The sequence below is a fragment of the Ctenopharyngodon idella genome, chromosome 19 (genome assembly GCF_019924925.1).
Source record: "Ctenopharyngodon idella isolate HZGC_01 chromosome 19, HZGC01, whole genome shotgun sequence".
Classification (NCBI taxonomy): Eukaryota; Metazoa; Chordata; class Actinopteri; order Cypriniformes; family Xenocyprididae; genus Ctenopharyngodon; species Ctenopharyngodon idella.
In genome coordinates, this window is record NC_067238.1 from 622128 (window position 1) to 642442 (window position 20315).

General features: G+C 36.7%; 1 protein-coding gene across 2 annotated transcripts in view; it reads right to left on the reverse strand.

Moving 5' to 3' along the window:
- Positions 1-16975, reverse strand: part of sema4ab (sema domain, immunoglobulin domain (Ig), transmembrane domain (TM) and short cytoplasmic domain, (semaphorin) 4Ab) — a 41189-nt gene extending 24214 nt beyond the window's left edge. The window contains exons 1-2 of one of the 2 annotated variants that reach the window (XM_051871766.1): positions 16682-16975; positions 907-1157 (exon numbers count right to left, since the gene is read on the reverse strand). In XM_051871766.1, coding sequence (XP_051727726.1) covers positions 907-1000 — 94 coding nt within the window. In that variant the 5' untranslated portion in view covers positions 1001-1157; positions 16682-16975. The remainder of the gene's footprint in view (positions 1-906; positions 1158-16681) is intronic. The other variant, XM_051871768.1, reaches the window with a different exon arrangement.
- Between the last annotated feature and the right edge of the window lie 3340 nt (positions 16976-20315).

Consider the following 20315-nt stretch of genomic DNA (forward strand, 5'->3'; position numbering starts at 1 on the left):
GTATTTATGATATTAATTAAAAGCTATTATATTTTGATTTAAAAAAAAAGACTTTGAGTGATATTCAATGAAATTGCAGCATGTTGACCCTATTATTTAGTGATTCATGTTTTGAAAACATTCATATTAAATTAGTGTCTAAAGCATTGACAAAAAAAATCTTATTCTCGACCAAAAATCAGAGAAAAAAAAAAAACCTCTTGGAGAAGTCACGCAGTCGGTGTGGGACAGATCGTTAACGGCAGATCCACGGTATATATATATATTATATATATACACACACACACACACACATATACACACAGTGTATACATATATATATATATATACACACACACACACACACCGTGGATCTGCCGTTAACGATCTGTCCCACACCGACTGCGTGACTTCTCCAAAAATATATATATACACACACACATATACACACAGTATATTATATATATATATATATATATATATATATATATTAATAAAAAATTACAAAAGCCCATGAAAAAAGCCCATAAAGCTTAAACTAGAATTTAAATTAATAAGTCAACATACTAATAAATACTATAATAGTATAAAATATTAAAATAACTGATTAACAACAATTATTTATAATTTACAATGTTGATATGATATCAACAGTGGAGTACAGTACAGTATTCCAAGTATATGTTTACTTACGTTTAACTCAAGAGGCACAGAGGTTAACCACGCTATACTTGATTATGTAATTCAACTTAATTGACCTTCTGGCTTTTTTTATTTACCCTAAAAACAACTATAGACCGAAGGTAAAGAGGACAACAGAAGCTCACAAGTTTCATAAGCTATTCAAATAACTAATGGCATTTGAAAAACAACTTCTTGCTCTAAATTCAGTTCACAAATCTTCAAAAGTTTAAAAATAAGACTTACCCATGGGAAAAGAGAGGCGGGGGAGGACATGAGAATGACAGCTGAGGACAGTCAGAAGAGACAGACAGGCACAAAGTGACGCTGAATGCACCATCCTGTTGGAAAACCAGGATGCCACTGAGCACAACAGATGAGCTAATTCCAAAGACTGGTCTATCTGTCGCTGTCGGGTTCTGCGCTTGTCCTTTCAGCACTGAGTAGCCCACAAGGACACCACTTCAAACAGCCAAAAGAGTCTGCCGTCATCTCATCTGCTCAGAAAAATTAAGAAGGTGTTAGAAATCGGAAGGCACATCCTTTAAGTCAACACTTCCTCTAAAGTCACCTCTTCCTCTTTCAGATTTCTGCATAAGAACAGTCAAAGGATGACATGCATCAGCACATGATGTCTTCATTTGTGATTGGGGGAGGGGGATTTAAGTTACATTTTTACATTCATATTTTGGAGAAAGAGACTGACCACCATGCAGAGAAAGTCTGTGTGCAAAGACAAAAATGTAACCTGACCAGACTATCAGTGGTGTGGAGTGGAAACTGGGCAATATGCTTTTCGCTAAGTACTGTTAATTTTTTCCATTTAATATAGCCATATACAGGATCTCACAAAAGTGAGTACACCCCTCACATTTCAGCAACCATTTTATTATATATTCTCAAGGGACAATACTATAGAAATGAAAATTGGATATACTTTAGAGTAGTCAATGTGCAGCTTTTATAGCAGTATAGATTTACTGTCCTCTGAGCACTGACAAGCTGACCTTCCGCTTCTGCAACCTCTAAAGCAATGCTGGCAGCACTCATGCGTCTGTTTTTTGAAGCCAGCTTTTGCACCTGATGCACAGCACAAGGTCTCAACTTCTTTGATTCAACTTCTTTGGCCTGTTCCGAGTGGAACCCGTCTTGGAAAACCTCTGTATGACCCTGGCCACTATACTGTAACTCAGTTTCAGGGTGTTACTGATCTTCTTATAGCCTAGGCCAACTTTGTGGAGAGCAACAATTCTAATTCTCAAATCCTCAGAGAGTTCTTTGCCATGAGGTGCCATGTTGAACATTCAGTGATCAGTATGAGAGAATTGTACTTAAAGCACCAAATTTTAACTGCTCTAATACAAGATACGCACATTTGTATGGTCCTATCAAGCAGACAAAAACATGAACATGATGAATAGGACATGTGGCTTTGCATGGTTAAAAGACGTAGAGCTGTTATCACTTAGGGTGTACTTACTTTTGTTGCCAGCTATTTAGACAATAATGGCTGTATGTTGAGTTATTTTCAGAGGTCAGTAAATCTATACTGCTATACAAGCAGCACATTGACTACTCTAAAATATATACAAGTTTCATTTCTATAGTATTGTCTCTTGAGAAGATATACTAAAATGGTTGCTGAAATGTGAGGGGTGTACTCACTTTTGTGAGATACTGTATCTTATGGCCTAGATATTAAAATATTTAAAAATATAAATATTATAAGAACTTTACAGTGATTTAACTGGGCACAAATGTTGCAAACATGGAGTGGGGTTTCTCTCATCAGTGAGTGTAGAGCAGGAAATGGAAAACTCAATGAAATGGAGTGGATTTTTTTTTTTTTTTTAGGATAAATAACATTGAGTCATGTCTAATGACTATATGATGGAAATCCCTGTGACTCAAAAACAGAAACATGGTGACTAGTGTCTTGTGCTTGGGCAACCATGATTTACTAAACACTTGTTGATGTGGACTGCTCTCTTGGCCATCAATAGAGAAAGAAAAAAGCCAACAAAAGCCGTTTTCAATTCGATTTACATAAAACAATGCCTTACATTAGAGGATTAGTTCACTTTCAAATAAAAATTTTCTGATAATTTACTCACCCATGTCATCCAAGATGTCCTTGTCCTTCTTTCTTCAGTCGAAAAGAAATTAAGGTTTTTGATGAAAACATTCCAGGATTATTCTCCTTATAGTGGACTTCATTTGGCCCCAAAGGTCCGTTTTTCCGTAAGTTGAATAGGGAAGGTGTAGGACATACAGCGTAAGCTTTTTGAAGAATACGTAAGGCGGAAGCACTTCCGATGCGATCATTTGTGTTTATAAAGCATATACATTTTTATTTATTTTTTTTAGAAAATGACGATCGTTTCACTAGATAAGACCCTTATTCCTTGTCTGGTATCGTTTAAAGCCCTTTGAAGCTGCAATTTTGGGGCCAATTGAAGTCCACTATAAGGAGAATAATCCTGGAATGTTTTCATCAAAAACCTTAATTTCTTTTCGACTGAAGAAAGAAGGACATGGACATCTTGGATGACATGGGGGTGAGTAAATTATCAGGAAATTTTTATTTGAAAGTGAACTAATCCTTTAAGCTCACAGGTAACAGGATTGTATAAAGTAAACTTTATTTTTTAAATTCTGAAGCAAACAAGTGGTGTTTTACCCAAGCAAAACTCACCAAAATGATGCAGGGATGTTGCTATGAACTTGCTAAGGTAATCTTAATTTTTATTTATTTATTTTTTTTAAGCAATGGGCATGTTATGTTATGTTGTTGGGGTGTTATGGTCTCAATAATATTCTGTTTTTTAGATTAAGCTTGGGTACATCCTATTTTTCTCTCACGTTTTTTAGCATCTGCCTGTTGAAAATTACAAGTCTGTACATGTAACACACGTCACTTACATAAATAACAGACCTCTCCAAAACCAGCTGCACGATCTGAGGTATTATTCACGTACGCACTACACAGCACAAACGGTGAGTTACATGAAAAAGTTTAACACAAGCAACATTAAGTTTGAGCCATTGTAGTAGTGATGCTTGTCTTAGCAGGGGTCCTTCACTAGTTCAGTCTGAGGGTGTAACTAAACAGTAAATTACTTTACAATATATACAGAACTAACCCTGCACAAGCAACAAGACTTGAGAGATACATGTTTCTCCTGAACAACACAATACACAGGTCAACCTTATTTCCTGCACATTACTCCGCAAGTCATCAATATACAAACCCAAATTACTCATTCATAATTTCACAAGTTCAGACTTAGGCCTACATATAACCAGATATAATATAGAACTAGTGTTGTCAAAAGTACCAGTACTTCGGTACCAAGTCGGTACTGAAATTTTGAAAATGTGACGATACCAGCATTTCTGTAGTACCAGGAGTACCGAGTATCCGGGTATATTCAGTACCCACTGATAGGCATGTGCCAGTATTTTATGTGAATATGATACGAGTGAAGCACAAAGCTTTGTTTACAGAAGAAATAGGCTAATAGGTTAGCAATTAAATGTGACATCGCAGCCATGAAAACATTTTGGTTCATGCCGAATGAGAGAGGTAGGCTACGTAAGTCCATACATTTAAGCTTTGTCGGCTTCGTATTCTGTTTTGCAAATTGCGATCTGGTCACCCGATTATCAGAGAATTTAACAATATTCCATTAGTTATTCCACTAGACATGGAATCTCTGTTTCTTTTCCCAAATCTTCACTCACACAGGGGATTATAAACGTTTCTTCCTTTGGTTCGCTTTTAATTAGGCCTGTTATATTCGCATTCTTTACTGTGGTAAAGTAGAAAAAACACTGTAGGACAGAAACCTTTTTGCTTGCACGTCAATTTCTATTTAACACAGTTTGTGCTTGCTATTAGACTTTATAAGGCGCGTCAAGTTTATTTGTACAGGTGCTGGTCATATAATTAGAATATCGTGAAAAAGTTCATTTTTTTATTGTAAATTATTTTAAAAAATGAAACTTCCATATATTCTAGATTCCCTACATGTAAAGTAAAACATTTCAAAAGTTTTTTTTTTTTAATTTGTTGATTAGAGCGTACAGCTAATGAAAGTCCAAAATCCAGTATCTCAAAATATTAGAATATTTACACTTGAGTTTCATTAAATGACCATCCCTACAGTATAAATTCCGGGTATCTCTTGTTCTTTGAAACCACACTAATGGGGAAGACTGCTGACTTGGCAATGGTCCAGGAGACAATCATTGACACCCTCCACAAAGAGAGTAAGTCACAGAAGGTCATTACTGAATGGGGTGGCTGTTTACAGAGTGATGTATCAAAGCATATTAAATGCAAAGTTGACTGGAAGGAAGAAATTGGGTAGGCAAAGGTGCACAAGCAACAGGGATGACCGCAAGCTTGAGAATACTGTCAAGTAAAGCCGATTCAAACACTTGGGAGAGCTTCACAATGAGTAGAATGAAGCCAGAGTCAGCGCATCAAGAGTCACCACACTCAGACATCTTCAGGAAAAGGACTACCAAGCCACTTCTGAACCAGAGACAACGTCAGAAGCATCTTACCTGGGCTAAGGAGAAAAAGAACTGCACAGTGAACAGTGGTCGAAAATCCTCTTTTCAGATAAAAGTAAATTTTGCATTTCATGTTGAAATCATGGTCCCAGAGTCTGAAGGAAGACTGGAGAGGCACAGAATCCAAGCTGCTTGAAGTCTAGTGTGAAGTTTCTGAAGTCAGTAATGATTTGGGGGGGCCGTGACGTCTGCTGGTGTTGGTCCATTGTGTTTTATCAAGTGCAAAGTCAATGCAGCCATCTTCCAGGAGATTTTGGAGCACTTTATGCTTCCATCTGCTGACAAGCTTTATGGAGATGCTGATTTCCTTTTCCAGCAGGACTTTAGCATCTGCCCACAGTGCAAAAACCACTTCCAAGTGGTTTGCTGACCATGATATTACTGTGCTTTATTGGCCAGCCAATATGCCTGACCTGAATCTATGGGATATTTTCAAGAGAAAGATGAGAAACAGTCGATCCAACAATATACAGATGATCTGAAGGCTCAATAGTGCCTCAGCAGTGCCACAGGCAGATCACTTCCATGCCACACTTCACTGATGCAGTAATTTGTGCTAGGAGCAAGTCATTTGCTGTAATATGTCCTGCCGATCAAGTATTGAGTGCACAAAAGAACATACTTTAAAGAACTTGAACTTTTCTGTTTTGCAAATCCATTTTTTGATTGATCTTAGGAAATATTCTAATATTTTGAAATACTGGATTTTGGACTTTCATGAGCTGTACGCTCTAATCATCAAAATTTAAAAAAAAAACTTTTGAAATGTTTTACTTTACATGTGGGGAATCTAGAATATATGAAAGTTTCATTTTTAAAAATAATTTATAATAAAAAAATGAACTTTTTGATGATATTCTAATTATATGACTAGCACCTGTATATGGTGCGTTTCACACACGCTGGTGATTTTTAGTTTCACTTTCTCTGGCAGCGCAAAATCAAACATAGCCTGAATGTCTGAAGAGAAAACTAGCTCTTCAGACCTTTTACAACAATCAGTTGCTTGTAACATCAGGAGATAACATGAAGATATTATTAAAGAGAAATGATCTCTTTCCTGCTCGTGTCCCACATCCCTCTCAAAGCGCAGAGAGTCTAGCCTATATGACGCATCTTTGTGTGAAAATAAAAAACGAATATTTTTTAGATTAATACTTAGCTTTCTTATTATTCAGGTTACCATTATTTACTGATATTTATTTCATAGTTTTACAGGCTGTAGTGTCAAGTAGACTTGATTTTCCTGCCAAGACAAAAACTGAGATCAAGCACCCTGCAATAAAGCAATAAGGCTCATCTGGAGAGAAGATCTCAAAGAAATAGCGTAGGACAACACCTTGCCCTCACACATCTACAGGATGCAACATCCCCCCCCAACACACACACACACACACACACACACACACACACACACACACAGACACACACACACACACACACTCCTTCCTTTCCCCCTGACACAAGTCACTGAAAGTTCTCCAAGAAGAATAATGTATCTGGTGTATCTATTGTTTTTTCCTTTTATGTTTGGTATCATTTTGGTATCAATGCGAAAATGGTCTCAATTTCACAGCAGTCACTGGTACTATGAAGAAGATTGAAAACTAAGGAGAATTCTGTCCTCCTTTTGGGTGGTGTTGTGAAAACCCACTCCTCTCCCCCTAAAACAGGTGTTGGTGTAATAAAAATGTACAATCCTTTTGTTCTGATCTTGGTATATAAGGTAAAGTGCAAAGCAGTCATGGGGGATCTTCTGTAGCCAGAAACCCCCATGCAGAAGATGGTTGAATGTCTGAAGACACTCACACATCACTGTGTGTATGTGCATTTCAATTGATGTTATGCATTTATTATTTCTGAATTGGCTTCTAATTGTCCAACTATGTAATTGGCATGATAAATTTTTACTTGACAAATAAAATGTTATATTTGGTTTACTCTGAATTCTTCTGAAATCATTATGACCAGTAGATTAGTCCATATTTCCACAAATCTGCATCAGGATAGATTCAAACTAAAGGCCCATGAAAGGAGCATGTAAGCACATCATGGGACGTTTTGATTTTTATCTATCAACTGGCTTAGCAAATTGCAGTATTGTACAAAATTGCTTGTTCATACAAAAACTGTGTTTTTGTATGAACAAGCATGTGGCGGTTCGACTCAAATGCATTAGTAAACTCTGCACCTTCTGACTAAGAATCAGAACTGGCGAGTTTGTGATCGTGAAGGGCACTCAATCGGCCGAAGTGACTTTTCTAAGTGATATGGGTCCGTAATGAACGAATAATTGAAAGTATACCTAGAATAATCAAATATCTAAATTAATACATAACCAATGATTAATTTCTAATTGGAAACACAACCTAAGACTAATAATCATTTGAAATTGGAGTCAGATTAAACGAGTGAAATTAAGTGAACTTCACAGGGGCGCTGAAAAGACATACACGCGTTAATGGGGGGCCGATGGGGGGTTCCTTACATGAGCATTTGTTTATTTATTTTTTTATATTTCAAAATTTATCTAATTGAGGTATACACACAAACATACACACACACACTCCAAATATTTATATGTATGATTACCATCATATTTAATATGTTTTTAAAAATAAGCTAGCTAAATAAAATAGTAAAATAGTTCCAATAGATTTTCCTGTGGTACCGAAATTGGTACCGAGAACCGTAAAATTTTCCTGGTATTGGTACCGACAACTGGAATTTTGGTACCGTGACAACACTATATAGAGCATGCTTATTTGGTGTGCGGTCCGAGGGGAGGGCTCCTTTAGGTAGTGTGATTAGAAGAGATTTGTAAGTCTTTTCATCCTTTTATATCCGGCCAATGGCATTAATCGGAATGACCGTTTAAGAATTACCCAAGCATTATTAGTTCCTTAAAAAGTCAATGATGCAGTACCAACGACAGTAGTTTCAGTTAGTCACTGTAAGACAGGACTTTTAAAACATTTTGGTTGCAAAGGTCCCTAAACATAAAGATAGCCTTGCAGGAGACCCCCTTCCTAAAATGTGAAAATGAACTACATGTACATATTTTGATTTATAAATGTATACTCTTTGAGAAAATAACTAAGCATGATATTATAAAAACATTGTTTATTTACTATTTTTACTTTTCCATTTGGATGGAGATTTGAAACTAAAAGCAGTGTTGGATACTCCAGTGTTGATGCACCACATATGACACTCAGCTGTCTAACACAGCAATGGGATTTCAACATATGGTAATGGAATTCAGTCATATCTTGACTTCTATCATGTGACAGCAAACGATGAACAACAGTGACATTCACATCTGATTAAGCATAATGGTATCGTGACAGATAGTAAGTCATTGTGTGAGAACAGGTCAGATGAGTGCTTCACAATCTACTGAGGAGTGTGAAATTACAGCAAGGCCTCTAGTGTGACAGCATTGCACAGAAGCTCTACAGGGGTTCCTGTTTTGTGCTATCCCATTCATCTCAATGGCAGTTTCGCTGACTCAGGATTTTAAATTCTACCATCTTTACTCATTGGTGCTCAAAGGATTTTGGGGCCAATCACCTGAGCTGTTAAACACATGTGATTACTTATTTTAGAGCAACTATGTATTTATTTTAAAGCCACTATTATTTTAGAGAAAACACAAAGTCCATCACTACCAGTTAGAAAGTATCCTCAGTTTTGATGTGATAGGCAGTAGAAAGGAAAATATATATGTTGAAGAGTTAGTCTGGTTGGAGTCCAAACAAAATATAAGAATCTAATTTTGAAAAATAAAACCAAATCTAAATTTAAAAATGTGGCTTATTTATATATAAATAATAACATGCAGTTTTAAACTTCTCTTAATTACTCATGAGAATGAACTCAGCTCTGCATTTTTGTCCTTCAGACACATGCGCATAGACAGAGTGTGTGTACGGAATTGAGACTAGCCTGGAATATTCTCACTTAAACAAATGATGGCTGCTGCTTTGGATTGCTTTTAGAGGGAAAAGCTGCCCATACCTACTGGTCTAGGATCAGTTTTCTCTGTAATAATAGCAAAATGGCAAACCAGATTTGGCGTTTGCCCTCTTGAGATCATCAAAGATTTCTATTTACAACATGTTTTTGTAGCGTTGAGCAATAAAGTCCATCACAAACATATCTGTTGATTTCTTGAATGCAATGGCCAATCAGGTGTGTTTAAGTTAGAAAGAATCCACTCATCTCTCAAAACACCATAGTTTTTGTCTTCTTGTTTTAAGTTAACTTAATAACACATGAGTGCCAGCTTTTTAGTGTTTATAAAGGGAGCTTTCTAGGTGATATGTAATTCATTCAAATTTTGAATCAAACTTTTGTTGTTTTGCTGCATTATGTAAGGCAATTTATTTATTTATTTATTTTTTTAACTATTTCATGATATTTTATTTAAATGTGTTTTTAAAGAAGCAGTGCATCTTCTTAGTTACCCTGGAGTTGGTTCACCCTCAACCTATGCACATGCGTCATTAGTTTTTGTTTCCTCAGTACAGTAACACAAAAGTGTTGTATGTATTTTCCTTACAATGCAGCCAGAACTGGAGTTTGACAGTTTAGTAGTATTGTATGGTTATTCTGGTGCAACTTCACATGATCAGCAAGGTGCATGGAATAAATACAAAGCTATTTGTGGACAATGCCAGCAACATGTGATGTCAAGGGGTCAGAGTAAACAAAAGATGGAGCTGTTTTTCTAAAAAGATTCTCAATGTATAAAGATTCTCAATGTTTTTTGAAAACATTACTCTTTCAGCTCCATCTTTTGTTTATTCTGACCCCTTTACATCACAAGTGTTGATTCTGTCCAAAAATGTAACAATATTTAATACACAACATGAGTGTGAGCATGAGAGTGGTTTTGACGCAGAATACCGCAATGAGTGTTGCAACACTCACAATGCTGATTGCAGTTTATATACAGACCAAAGCAAGGGTGTTTTAATATTTTTTTGGACATATTTCATATACTCTATTTCAGAGATTCTCAACTCTGGCCTTCGAGCTCCATTTTCCTGCAGAGTTTAGCCCCAACCTTGATCAAGAAGTCTGAAATGTTACACTTTACAGGCTAGATTGTGTAACAGAAAAGAACCTGCTGAAAAGTACAATTTATTTTAACCATTATTGGAACTTTTTAAAGTTCATGTGAATGTCAGGAGACGGTGACGTCAAGATGCGGGATAAACTTGATGAACTATTGTAGTTTTGATATCTTAACAAGTGATCACTACCGAGGCAGCCCTTAAGCATCTGTCCATGAACTGATCTTAGCAGAAATATAACCGCAAAACACAGAAAGAGGGAACCTTATGCATAAGTCACAGCCACACTTACACCGGAACAGGCTCAGACATAGACAATAGACAATAAGGTTAAATGTGGAATAAGCATGCAAACTCAAGAATACATATACAGTATCTCACAGAAGTGAGTACACCCCTCACATTTTTGTAAATATTTTATTATATCTTTTCATGTGACAACACTGAAGAAATGACGCTTTGCTACAATGTAAAGTATAGTGAGTGTACAGCTTGTATAACAGTGTAAATTTGCTGTCCCCTCAAAATAACTCAACACACAGCCATTAATGTCTAAACCACTGGCCACAAAAGTGAGTACACCCCTAAGTGAAAATGTCCAAATTGGGCCCAATTAGCCATTTTCTCTCCCTGGTGTCATGTGACTCGTTAGTGTTACATGGTATCAGGTGTGAATGGGGAGCAGGTGTGTTAAATTTGGTGTTATCGCTCTCACTCTCTCATACTGGTCACTGGAAGTTCAACATGGCAACTCATGGCAAAGAACTCTCTGAGGATCTGAAAAAAGAATTGTTGCTCTACATAAAGATGGCGTAGGCTATAAGAAGACTGCCAAGACCCTGAAACTGAGCTGCAGCACAGGTGGCCAAGACCATACAGCGGTTTAACAGGACAGGTTCCTATCAGAACAGGCCTCGCGCCATGGTTGACCAAAGAAGTTGAGTGCACATGCTCAGCGTGATGTCGTCACAGAGGAGTGGAAGAGGACTCCAGTGGCAACCTATGAAGCTCTGGTGCATGCCCAAGAGGGTTAAGGCAGTGCTGGAAAATAATGGTGGCCACAGAAAATAGTGACACTTTGGGCCCAATTTGGACATTTTCATTTAGGGCTGTACTCACTTATGTGGCCAGCGGTTTAGACATTAATGGCTGTGTGTTGAGTTATTTTGAGGGGACAGCAAATTTACACTGTTATACAAGCTGTACACTCACTACTTTACATTGTAGCAAAGTGTCATTTCTTCAGTGTTGTCACATGAAAAGATATAATAAAATATTTACAAAAATGTGAGGGGTGTACTTACTTCTGTGAGATACTGTATATGCTGAAAAACAAATAGGATAAATTATTATAAATAAAAGAAATTAAATAAGATAAATTATTATAAGGTAAATGATCAACTGATACTTAAATATGAAGAGTAATATGATGGATATATCTGATTTCTTTTTTCTACATACACATATATAGATGCAATTGCAAAAAACGGCACTGTTACGGCAATACATCTGATCATGAACACAATGATGTAAACCGAAAATTCAAAGCGGAACGGCTAAAAAAAGTAACCACCTTCATTCTTTCTGTGTTAAACTGGTTTGTGATATTTGTTCGGAGACTGATGAGCTAGTAAACGAAATGAAAATATTATTAGTCTTTTAAATGTTCTTCCTCATTTTTCACATAGACCAATAGCTCTGGAAAGCTATAATGCTTATTTTCTAAAAATTGTCTCCCCTCTTCTCACTTTACTCCCACTTAGGGCTGGGCGATAAAACAATAATTAACACTATCATTTTCCTCTATAAAATTATAACAAAAGTTCGATAAGCATTTATGCACTATGCAAATAATGCTGCAAATGCATGATGCAGACCTATCGCCAGTAACATGAATATAATTACAGTCTTTTATTTATTTATTTATTTTTATTAAGCTATAGCAGTTTTTGAGGCATTTGTATTATACTAAATGTGTTTAGGCTACTGTTTTTCATAACAAATACCACAAAAACAGAATGTTGTGGTTAACATGATCTAAATACTATGAAAGACCAAGTTTTACCCTGTAAAATGATGCTTTAAAAATTAGGCTGTCCCAATTTTTTTTCAATCCAGAGCAAAAACTGCCTTTAAAATTTGACATTTATCAAGATAATTATTGACTGATATGAAAAACTTCACTCCCACTTTTTCATAGGTTTACACACCCATTTCTTGATTTTTTCTTTTTTTTTTTTTTCTTTTTCAATTCGAGGTATGAACGATCAGTGCCAAAACAGGGGGTTTCATGACATTTTAACACAGAGATTGTTTGTTGAGCCAAGGGCAGGATCAAACTGGTACAAAAATATCTACACCACATTCAAATTAGGGACAGTTTTGACATGTTTTTTCTGGCAACAAAATTGTAGGACTGTCCTTACAAGCAGTAGTTTTCAATTTCATCTATTATAATCACACAAATTTGCTTAACTCCCTAACTTTAACCCCAAAATTTACCAATAATTTATACTCAGGGCATCTATAAATCTGACACTGTTACTGCTATAAGCACACTGTCTGGGCCTCATATATTCTAGGCACTATTTATAAGAAACTTGCATAAACTCGGACCGCACACCATAAACTTGCATAAAATGCATATTCATTAGAGAATTGAAGTCAGCTCAACAGCCAATGACACGTGCAGGAAATGCCTTCAGCTACTTGATAGATAATACTCAACCTCCACGTCAAAATGTTCGTGTCAGGACTGTCTGAAAGATAACACCTCTAGTGTAGGAAGTCACGCAACCCTGATGTAAACTAACAAACCTTACATCACAACCTGCCAGGTCTTTCCATACCTAGCCATAAACATTCAGAGACATGTCTTTCATACTATACAGATTATAAATTACAAGCTTCAGTTGCAGAAATGCACACATATGCACCAGTGAAACTGCAGTGGCCCTGTGCACTACTTGAGTCAGATTGAAAAAAAGAGTTTTAAGATAAAACAAGACTTCATTTAACTGAGAGTGTTCCACTTCTTGTTTACTGTAAGATCATTTGTCACTTTTCATATCCGTATGTGTTTTCAAAAAAAAGGAGATGTAGACTGTACAGCCTCTCACCCATTACTTGAAGATTTTGTTTCACATTTTGTAAACTTCTCATATAGTTCCTTTTAAAAACATGGATTTGAAATCTACTTACATTCATGAATCAACATAATTGCCAATCTAATGTGATATTTTTCTGTTATATTTAATTCTGCCCCAATAAACAGCCAGCCCTTTTCATATATATATATATATATATATATACACACATAAGCAAATTGTGAATGGACAAATCATGTGCATTCTTTGACATCCAATGCAAAAAAAAGTGGTAACACTTCACATTAAGGTCTCATCTGTTAACATTAGTTCATGCATTAACTAACATTAACTACCAATGAGCAATACATTTGTTACAGTATTTACTATTCTTTGTTAATGTTAGTTAATAAAAATACGGTAGTTTATTCTTAGTTCACGTTAACTAAAGTAGTTAACTAATGACACCGTATTGTAAAGTGTTACCAAAAAATGTCTAGCTGACAATAGGGGCTTTCGCACCGGAGGAACCTTTTCATAGTTCCTAGAACTATTGGCTGAAGTACCTGGATTTTGCCGTGTTTCGTCTCTTAGGCTGACTTTTTGCTCTTTCAGTCACGTAAATTATGCATTTACATTCCTTCTCCATTATCACAAAACCTACGACACACTGATCACGGCATCCTCCATTTACCGGTTTTTAGTGTTTGTAAATGCCGCGCTTAAAGGCGCCGCTGTCGGCCGCTTCAGAGTTCCTATTACCGGTGCGAATGCAACCGGGAACATGGCCCGGGGGAGAAATTAGTTTTCGGGGAACTATCCTAGTGGCTAGTTACTGTAACTCCTAGAACTATTCGGTGCAAAAGCCCCTAATGCTAAAAACATCCATATAGACTATCCAAACAGGGACATTTTCCATTGGAAATTTATTCAAGGAAATACCTGAGGACAAAAACCAAACTAATGATAAATCAAAGCAGGTCTGACTGTTTAGGGAGAATGACCTTTTGAAGAAGAGCAAAGAGTGGAGACTGAAGAGAGGGTGGGTCATAACTAACGGAGAGGAGACAAAGTGATCCCTCTCTGGCAAATACTGTATCTCTCCATTTCACACAACTGTATGAAGCTTAAAGGGTTAGTTTACCCAAAAATGAAAATTCTGTCATAAATTACTCACCCTCATGTCGTTCCAAACCCGTAAGACCTTCGTTCATCTTCAGAACACAAATTAAGATATTTTTGATGAAAGGTATGAGGTATCTGACACCTCCATAGACAGCAATTTAACCACCGCTTTCATCGTTAGAATAGTCCATGTGACTACAGTGGTTCAACCTTAATTTTATAAAGCGGCGAGAATACTTTTTGTGCGTGAAAACAAAAAAAATAACGACTTTATTCAACAATATCTTCTCTTCTGTGTCATTCTCCTACGCTGTTTACATTCAGTGCTACCAGGTTCTACGTCAGAACGCTGACTCATTATTGGCCGGCTCCTGCGTCAGCATCACATGCATGCGTCGTGCTGCTCACATGAACAGCATCGGCCAACACTGAGCCGGCGTTCTGACGTAGAACCTGGAAGCGCTGAACGTAAAGTGTAAACAGCGTTTATCATTACAATAATGATCATTTAAGTTATATATATGTGCTTAACTATTATATTGCAAAAACTATTAATCACATACACACACAAAAAAAAAAAGCAAAACAGTATGAAGGGAAAAACATCCACTGGCACATCATAAGCCTTACATGAAAAAGCAGCATAAATATCTGCCTCAAGAAGAGCATTCAGCTATACCCTGAGGAAAAACGGTGGTGGCATTTGCGTGCAAGCAGGTAACACGTCTTGGTCCATGGAGGAAAAGCGATGAGTCAGTGAAGGAGAAGAAAATTGCTCTCCCAGTGAAAGCTTTCATTCCCATGTGCAGTTGCCATGACTACAGCTGATGTGATTACCAGGCAGCAGCGGAGTTATGATGAGATGCGTGAGCCAGTGTGCTGATGCACTATAGTATAATGCTAGTTGTCACATAAAGGAACAGTTTGAGAATGCCACATAATATTTTAAGTGTGTCTGTTTAATGAATAGAATCCAGCAAATAAAAAACAGCCAGTGATACTATGCCATGCAGGCTGTGATGTAAGGTTTGTTGCGTTCTGGGAGAGGAAAGGAAACACAAAAAAAAACCTAATCCCATCACAATCTGCAGACTCTGGATAATGTTCTGAGGACAGACAGATTTGACCACTCTCAAATTAATTTCATTGCACTAGATGGCAAAATACACAGCTGGAGCTTCCTTAGAAATATCTTCACTTTTCTGAACCATTTTTGCAATGTCTTTAAACCAACTGATCCCAAGATAGTGGATGCATGTTCTCCTCAAGTTCACAGGTGCCTTAACCACAGGTGTAGTTAATCACAATAACAACAATAATATTAACATGTAATATTTTATATTTTGTAAACCTCTGTTTACTCTGACAGTTCAGAACTGTCTTTCAATGACTGGACTGACAGGTTAGATGCTGTATCAGTAGAAACTGCATATTGATCTCGGTTAGTATACAAGTGTGCATTACTACATTTCACTGCAGATCCAGATAACAATGTGCACGAAAACACCAGCCTGATATTCAGAAGTAGATTAGATCAGAAGTAGATTAGATCACAAGCAGCTGATACAGGGTTTCAAAAAAGAAACGTGAATTCAGAAGCGATGCCTTTCAAAACAAACATGATGTGCTACTGATGTGCATTTGATGTACCTACTCAAGACCTGACCATTCTTAGTTTAAGAAAGCACAAAAACTGCAAACTAGACTTTGCAATCACAGAAATGTTTAACGTTACAACAAAACAACCAAATTAACTAGGAAAAAAAAAAAACACATCCTGCTTAACACATACAGGATGAAAAGCACGTGTGTCTTTCTCGGTCTCTCTATCTATCTCTCTCTCTCTCTCTTTTTTTTTTTTTTTTTTTTTTTTTCCAAAGTTTCTACACTGTTACTAAACATATTTCATTAACCCATCGCAACATATAAGTCAATGTTTGTTTCAGGCAAAAGTTTACACTGTACAACTCAAATCTGTATCTGGATTGATTTGGATAACCGTTTACGTACAGTACAAGCATACTATAAATTATCGCCCACCTACAGCAGTTTAGAGATTTGCCCATGTCCTTTTCATTCTATCGTCAAATACACGACGCATTTATTCCACTTCATAAAGCTCTGCAACGATTCAACGGTTGTACTCACATGAAAATGTGCTTCTCTGTGATCTGTTATGATCCGTTCCAGTGTTGATATGAGTCCCCAGTCCGTGTATATTACCGTTTCTGAATTACGAACAACCCCCAAACTGACGTTACTACTCGAAGTAATCGAAAATCTGAAGCATAGGGTGTGTGTTTAATGACAAAATTCTCCCCCCTTTTTTAAAGTAGCTCGTTTTCATGTCAACGCTCGTCTCTCTCTATCTATTGTGTCCACGCTGTTGATAAGTAAACGCCGTTTTGCCCAAGGGTAAGATCAGGTCAGCGACACTACTCCACAACAACGCTACAATGGCGCCATCTGGCCGTAAGACACGGAACAACATAATAAACACTAAAAAACTTTTATTTTTAAGAGTGAAGGCCTAACCTTAAGGAGTGTTCATTGTTAGAAAGAAAGAAAAAGAAAGAAAGAAAGAAAGAAAGAAATATCCCCTTTAGTTAGGCGTATTTTAGAACCTCACATCTCATTTTGGCTAACAATTTGCAGTCAAATTAATCTTAATCCTATAGTTTTCTTTTGTACTCCACACACTAAGAACTATAAACCTACAGTTCCTTAGTAAAAACCAATATTTTATCAAAGGTGAGGGTTCGAGGTGCAAACATGAGGGAGGGGTTTTCAGTCAGTTGTGGGGAGTTTTTCTTTTTCAAGACTCAAACATGGCATACTGTCACAGTTTCACCATATCAGAACATTCTGAACAGGAATATGTCACGTATTAGCCAAACCAGTAAGGCCTACGTGACAAGCAAAGGCTTTGTTATAAATGCTGTGGATAATTGCCTAGGGCATTGTGCAATATGCTGTCAAACAAAACATTCATCTATGAACTACTGCTACTCAGAAAAGAATAAGACTGTCGATTGTAGGCTATAAAAAATGTGCAAAGTGATTCATGTAAAATCCGAGTCAACATGTAGCCCAATGAATAAAATTGAAATTTTACTTATTATACATATATAAATGCATACAAATATAAAATCATGTAGCCTACTTACCTGACTTTCCAAGACAACAAATTCGCTGTTCCAAATTCCTTGACCTCAGTTTCACTTTTGCTTATCAAAGGGTCATTCAAAGGTTTGAAACCTCAGTTTAGCGTTCGCGGTCTAAACTAAAACATACAGGCCTATAAAGGCACATGTGTTATCTCGAAGCAACACTAAAACTCACCAAACCCGTGATAGCGAATGCTTATTATTAAATTTGCCCACAATGCAGCAACAGGCTCTTCGTCCTTCAAAGGAACTGAAAGGCTAGAGTTGTCCTGTCATCGCATCTGCCCGTCTGTGCATTCCGTGTGGATTTAAGCAGCCTAAATGTAGATCTCATTATTCACTTGAGAACCAAGTGATTACTTTTACAGCTATCTGAAATTCTGTCTGCTATTCAAACAGCATTTGCTGAGCAATTTATTCAAGCAATATGTTAAATAATCACCAAGACTGTCGTCTCAGGCTTTCACTGATTTAATAGGTAGGTCAGGAACGAGCATGACAGGGGAGCGGGTAGTAAGATTATAATACGAGTAAAGAAGATTTGAGGCTTAGAGCCGACCTCAAAACTGGCTTTTGCGCGCAAATGGTTGCTCGCGCGCTTCTCTAAGCGCTATCTCCAACGCGAACATGTAAACGTGAAGATTTTTGCTAGATGTGTAGTGTTTCTATGTGTAGTAGTTTATTAATGCCTCAAATATATGTGTGTGTGTGAATAAACCTGTTTATTTCGGCTACATGATTTTAAACTTAAGTCCTCTTCAGGTGATGTTCACTCTCAAGTTGTTGGATAATTCTTTGGAGTTGTAATTGTGACATTCATTATCAGAGGTAGGACTAATGATAACGTCTTTTTATTCGTGTCTTTACCCACTTTATCGTTCAGGCACAAACTCATCGTGCGGGGCACATTTCACTAGTCAGAACTCCCTTTCTTGCTGTGGAGGCGATCGCGTTTGCTTACTTTCGATGATATTTTTTCCACAATAACGAGAATGGAATTCTTCTTTTTTCTTTCAGAGAAAAAACTGACACTAAAGCTGTTATGTTTGAGGAATGTTGTGCTTGGACACCAGAATATTCCAGAACTGGTCAGAAATGCTAAATGAGTCTGAAAGTAGACTTCCGGTGAGTGAACAGAAATTTAGTTTGGAAAAGGTATAGGCCTTTCAATTGAAATTTATTTAGCCTATTTATTTAATAAATTCAAATATATGCTATTTTAATTTCTTACAGAATGTAACCTAACTGTCGGTGAATTAATTCATAAAATATTTTATCTATCATTGAACGACTGCGAATTACAGTTTGTGATAGTTTTGTTAAATTACATTTCACTTATTTAAGCTGTAAATGCCATTTTGACTTATGTCAAAGCATGAGAATGCGGCAGAAGGCAACCAAGACTACATGTAAACTTTAAGTAGGCTCAGGTTTGTAGCATGCATTTCACACTAAAGAAACAGAGAGTAAAACAAGTGGTATAGACTGTGACCTGCCCTACTTTGACCTGGATCAAAATAATGCCTGCACTGATGTGTGTGAAGCAGTCAACAAGTGAACTTTGAAAAATAAGAAACAGGCTGTAGCAAAATCTACCATCTATGCCTAATAATTCCACTTTTTCTTTCTTATGTAGCAAAAAGTTGATTTAAAAACCTGGTAAACACTTTTTTTAATCAAATGATATTTGAGATTTTATAGTTGAGATTTTGTGAAGGTGTAGACTGACGAGTTGAAAAACCACAATGCATGCCAACAAGACAATGCGTGGGCCTCTTGCTGTAGCCTTTCTGCTGTCATCTGAGCTCGTGTGGTTAGACCAAAGTAAAGAGGTGCAATACACAGCAGGATGTTAGAGATGAGGGTCTCATGAAAAAGGCTTACTTTCACATACAGCTGTCCATTTACAGTGATGCACAACATTGATATAAAACATCTCACAGATGCAAAATATTTACAGAAATAAAATGCAGCAAACATAATCCTTTATGTACTCCCATCCTTAGATTCTAAATATCCAAATTGCTGGTGTTATGATTAGAACATGCATTTTTGACCATAAATATAGTCACAGAATTAATGATATTGTGTGATGTATGGATCAATGTTTTTATTTGTTCATTTACTTATTTACAGACTTAACTTTACAATCTGGTTTGTAAAAATCAGTATATTTTGGTGAATAATAGTTTTCATATAATAGTTAAATACTCAGGATACATGCATAATAAAATGATTTGTTTTAATATAATTTAATGATTTTTCTTTTTCTATTTAAAGACATTTATATTTTTAGAATGGAATTTTAACATGACATTGCACATATGACAGTTATTTGAAGTGCAGGGTGGGGAAAGTGCAGGGTAAAGTATTTGAGGTGCAGGGTGGTTTCAGACTCGGTTGCAAGCGAAGGTGTGGGCGTTCAGCATTGGCCGTTCTTCTCTCACCATGCTGCTCTTTTCATCTCAAACCCGTGTGGTTAGATCAAAACAAGTAACAGCATCCAGAATGGCAGCAGACTGTCAGGCACAGTAGAGTCAACCGACAAAAAGAACACCTGCTCAGTCGGCATTGACCTTTATGGGATACAAATCTGTAGATTTGTGCAACACAGA